The sequence below is a fragment of the Gymnodraco acuticeps genome, unplaced genomic scaffold, assembly GCF_902827175.1.
Source record: "Gymnodraco acuticeps unplaced genomic scaffold, fGymAcu1.1, whole genome shotgun sequence".
Lineage (NCBI taxonomy): Eukaryota > Metazoa > Chordata > Actinopteri > Perciformes > Bathydraconidae > Gymnodraco > Gymnodraco acuticeps.
In genome coordinates this window covers 891,040-895,908 of record NW_022990014.1, presented here as the reverse complement: position 1 = coordinate 895,908, position 4,869 = coordinate 891,040, and the positions used below count along the sequence as shown (strand labels likewise).

General features: G+C 40.9%; 1 protein-coding gene across 2 annotated transcripts; it reads left to right on the top strand.

Moving 5' to 3' along the window:
- The first annotated feature begins 895 nt into the window (after nucleotides 1–895).
- Nucleotides 896–4,334, top strand: LOC117544315 (FAST kinase domain-containing protein 5, mitochondrial). Of its 2 annotated transcripts, none has more exons than XM_034213250.1 (2): nucleotides 896–986; nucleotides 1,620–4,334. In XM_034213250.1, the coding sequence occupies exon 2, from the start codon at nucleotides 1,632–1,634 to the stop codon at nucleotides 4,062–4,064; it is 2,433 nt and encodes an 810-aa protein (XP_034069141.1). In that variant the 5' UTR covers nucleotides 896–986; nucleotides 1,620–1,631; the 3' UTR covers nucleotides 4,065–4,334. The 2 variants fall into 2 exon arrangements, with proteins under 2 accessions (XP_034069141.1, XP_034069142.1); XM_034213251.1 differs by having other exon boundaries at nucleotides 954–1,172.
- Nucleotides 4,335–4,869: the final 535 nt, after the last annotated feature.

The following is a 4,869-nucleotide window of genomic DNA, read 5'->3' as shown; positions in this document are numbered from 1 at the left end:
CAGTATTTTTTTTATTGAATAAAACTATTTTACAAACATCTAAAATATTAGCTAAACATTGATTAAGTTAATGTGCAAAAGTGTTTGCACACATATTAACTTCAAAATATATAGATGCACAAAGGGAAATAAAAAATGCCTTACATGTGGAGGATTCTTAAATTAAAATGTCCCTTTATAATAATAGTCAAAAATAGGCAAAATAAATACATAAGGAACAATACTCAAAATGTAATAACAACAGCAATAAAGTAAACACTGGGATTTAAATGTAAAAGTCTCCAGTTACAGAACAAATGACTATAACAATTATAGCGTAATTATTATGCTTGATATTATATAAAAGATTGCCACTGATGTGCCCCTACAACGGTATTCTAAAAGATTAAAACCTTTAAATCCCACATTTTAGAACTATAAATTATTTTTTTTAAAAACCGTTATGTTGGACAAATATAATGATTGATGAACATATTTTATTCAAATATATATTTTGCTATATATCTTAACACTGTTGTTATCAGAAAAGTATATGTTACTCTTGGCACTACTATGCCAACCCTTCTAGTTAGGGTACTATTTTCTTTTTCAAAACCCGTTTCGTCTTCCTGCAATGTGAACCTAATCGGCTGCCGTAGGTCACACTCTGTCATGGCTGCTTTCCGCGGAAGTCGTATCACCCTACCACAATAAAGTCATACCAAAATTCTAACAGAGTACTTTACTATCATTTATTGAAAAACCCGATTGTGACATTACGTTTTACCAAAAATCTCATACCCTGTACATCTGCTCGACTTCATAAGTGTTTTCTCTACCATATTAATGTTTTCATCGTCATGATCGTATAGTTTATAATGACTTTGACTTTTATTTTGAAGGTACTTCGGTTAAAGTGTGATTCTAACATGTTTCTAGTAGGGATCCTTTGACTTTGCTATCATGTAACGTCACGAGGTTCTTACACGTTTACTGTATAATCAAAGGTGAGTTCAACTGTGTTGTTATAGGAAATATATACACGACTGCATGAATTGTACCGGATACCAGGAAGAAACTTAAGCCCATTTGGACACTCGCAACCCGAAGTCTGACATTACATTACCATTCTGCAATGTTTCCGTTCTCCTACTCAAACGACTTGCACAACACTTCATCATACAAAATATGAGGTAGCAGAGTCCTTCTACGAGATGAAAACGTACCTGTTTTGATTGGATGTTGTAGTCAAACGTAATTTCGTTGTCCATGCAGAAAATATTCATTAAACTACATTACATTTCATTTATCTGACGCTTTTACCCACAGCGACCCAAAATAAGTGCAATAAGTGTTCTACATGTAGCCTTCATACAGTTATGCTTACTAAACGTTTAATGTTTTTTACCATGGTTTTCATCAAGGGAAATTCACTATTTTGTACTGTTTCTATGTCAATACATCTAGGTTACCTTTAGTAAATGATGAACAAATGGCTTTGCAAAATAACTTCAAATATAATCCTATCCAAAGTAACAATATATTTTTGCAGTAAATTATTGATGTTCAGAAGGAATTGCATGTTGTTTTGACTGATTTTGGTGCTAGCTTTCTTTAAAGATTCTTCTTTGTCTTTTTAGGCTGGCAGATTGATGGCTGCCTGTGTGCTGTGTCGACGGCTGCCGAGGCCACGATACCTCCTAGGCTTGAGAAAGGACCGGACCCAAGCTCAGTACGTGTCTGTCGAACAAAAGGATGAGACTGATGATCACAAGGGAAATAAAGGAGCATTGCAAAAGCAGGAGGCCTCACCCCAAGAAGTATACAGGCTGTTTTACAACCCTTCCTCATATCATCCCCCTGTGTGGACCGCTGCATCCTCCAGGAGCCAGAGAGATAATGATGAGGATGAACAGTGTCTCTCCACACTCGCACCTTCCTTTTGGCAACAGAGAAATCGCTACAGTGTGAGTTGCTCCCGGCACCTCTCCAGCTCAAAAAACACACTCCTTGACTTAGCATTCAAAGATCCTGAACCTGAGAGGCCTTCAGTTTCTTCCTTCAGAAAACCCACACCGCCAGATGTGAGAGTAAATCCACGTGCTTTCATCAAATGTCGGCCTGAGTATGCCTCAATGACCATTGACCTCACCAAACGGCCTCGCCTGATTGAAATGGAAGAGGCCTTGCCACTGCTCCAAAAGGTGATTGTTTTGAAAGGCAGCATGAAACCATCTGATGTGTGTCAGTTTATTATGGAGCTCAGCCGCTTGCACCGTAGCAAGATACCAATGGTGAGGAGTGACCAACGCTTCATCATGCTCCTCCGATACTCCGTGGAACACCTTAGCCTCTTCACTGAGCTGCAGCTTCTGGAGGTGCTCCAGGCGTTTGTGTGGCTGGACATGCCCTCCGACCACACTATCCTCGGGCTTTATGAGGCAGAGCTGATCCGCCGGGCCAACCAGATGAGTTTACATCAGCTGCTGTTAGCTGCTGACTTGTGGCGTTGCATTGGGAGGCAGGTCCCCCAGTTCTTACAGCACCTCTATGATTCAGTCCGTATGTATTGGGAAGAGATGGGGGTCACTGAAGTGGTGCATCTGTTGTATATCATTGGAGAGGGTAGGCAGTGCTCAAAAGACTTAATGCATCCTGTAGAGCAGCAACTCATGCGTCACATACACAAACTTCTCCCTGAGGAGGTTGGTGCTGTATGCCTGGGGCTCTTTAAGTCCAAGTTATCAGTATCTGAGGGTGCAGTGACTCGTATTGTTGATAAGGGGCACTCCCTTATAGAAGACATGAGCGACTTTGCCATTGTGAATGTGCTGAAACTCCTGCGTTTCAGCTACCTGTATCACAGGGGGTGGCTGCAGGCAATGTCTCAGGAAGTTCCTCGGCGGGCCCAAAATATGGGTGTCATGGGGCTGATGCATGTGGCGTTGGCCTGCTCAGTGCTGCATTACCGTGATGATAACATCCTTATGGCAATTGCTGAGAGAGTTCCCTCACTGGTGGCACACTGTAGGATTAAAGACTCATGTAAACTGCTGTGGGCCTTAGGCACATTAGGGTTTCCCCCAGTCCAGAGCCCAAGCTTCTATCCGAGCCTTACAAATGCCCTGAGAGAGAGAAAAGCTGAATTCCAGAGATACCCTGAGCATCTTCTTACGGCTCTTTTAGGCCTGGCCTTTGTCTCCCAGTTTCCAGAGGACCTTATTACAATAGCTTTGAGTCCTGACTTTGTCAAGTTAGCACTGAAGTCTACAAAGTTGGAGCTGAAAAAAGACTTACTCACTTTAGATGAAACCGTGCGTTTGGAGTTACCTCATTGGAGTGGCCCACGGCTGAGCTGTGAACTGAGAGAGGAAGTGGCAGAAATGCTGTGGAAGTTTGCTCAATCAGACTTGTGCCAGAAACCAGAGGTTCTGGAGGCAGAATCTGCGCTTCAGATTCTGCTCGGTGGAGAGAAGTTTGTTTGTAAGAGAATGATTCTCCCCCACACTCGCTCAATCGACCTGGAAGTGCATCTTGACTCCAGTGGACAGCCAATACCTGTGAACCCAGCATTGCACACAACGACTATACCTCCAGAGAACAATTCATCAACATCTATTTCTCATCAGGGTTGGGGAAGAATGAATTTAGAAGCAACTATAACTGATGAACTGTTGACACAACTAACAGATAACAAAAACACCACCAAACCGTTAACCCCTTCTCCTATATCTGAGCGTACATCTCCTCACGGAGTAGAGCCTGATGATGGTAGGAGACGGTTTGACACAGGGCTGCACCTGACCAATGAAATTATAGAACATCTTGCCAATCCCTGTAGCCGAGACTCAGCACCCCAGGACTCTACAAACACCTTGAAACTTGCCATCCAAGTTTCCAGCAGAAACCAATATTGCTTCCATTCACAGCAGTTGATGGGCCTTCATGCCATGAAGAGGAGACACTTGAAGTTGGCAGGATACAGGGTTGTAGAGCTTAGCTTTCACGAGTGGTTTCCCATGCTGAGGAAAAGCAGGGCTGAGAAGCTTGCACACCTGCACTGTAAAGTGTATAACAGTCTGTAATGATTCGCTGAACTGTTTGAGCCCCGACAAATCCCAGCAGAGTCAGACTTTAAACTATGTTGGCAATTTGGCTTATGGCCAGTCTAGGATTGTTATGAGTATGTGCAGAGCACAGAAAACGGCCTTTTAAAAACAGGTTCATTGTTCATTTATCCACATCCATCATTTGCTTTTTCTGTTTGTGTTTAATTCAAAATATATTTCTGAAGAAGTCTGTCAAAATGCGACATTTTAAGAAATGTTTGTGAAAATAATGCAATAAAAAAATCAAGATTCCTTTGTCCTTGTTAAGGTTGTGGTATTATATCATTACATATCATCATATTGTACCAGGATAGCCACATGTTTACATTCCATTAAAACAGCTAAATACACATTTAAATCAAGGAGGCTTTATAATTCCACCATTTCTATCAAAAAAGAAACATTCTTGAAATGTTTCCATCATATTTAATTACACAGACTAATGCCTGATGGTCTTCAGAGACATATACATTTAACCCTTAGAGATGCACGAGTGACTGGACCCTGCACTCTTCCAAAAGTGGGTCTAAAAGGACCCGTATTAGAATAATGTGTTTTTACGTCATTTTGGTTAAGAAAAATCACTTGTATAATATTTAGTATTATATTTTGGTTCACCTTAAAAATAGTTTATATTTAATTTTTCACTATTTATAATTTTATAATTTTTTTTTACATTTTGAACATATCGATGCAAAGATCTCTGCTATTCTGACACCCTCACAGTATTCCAGTCCCTTTTCAAAACTCATCTCTTCTCCTCTTGTCTACTCATAGCCCC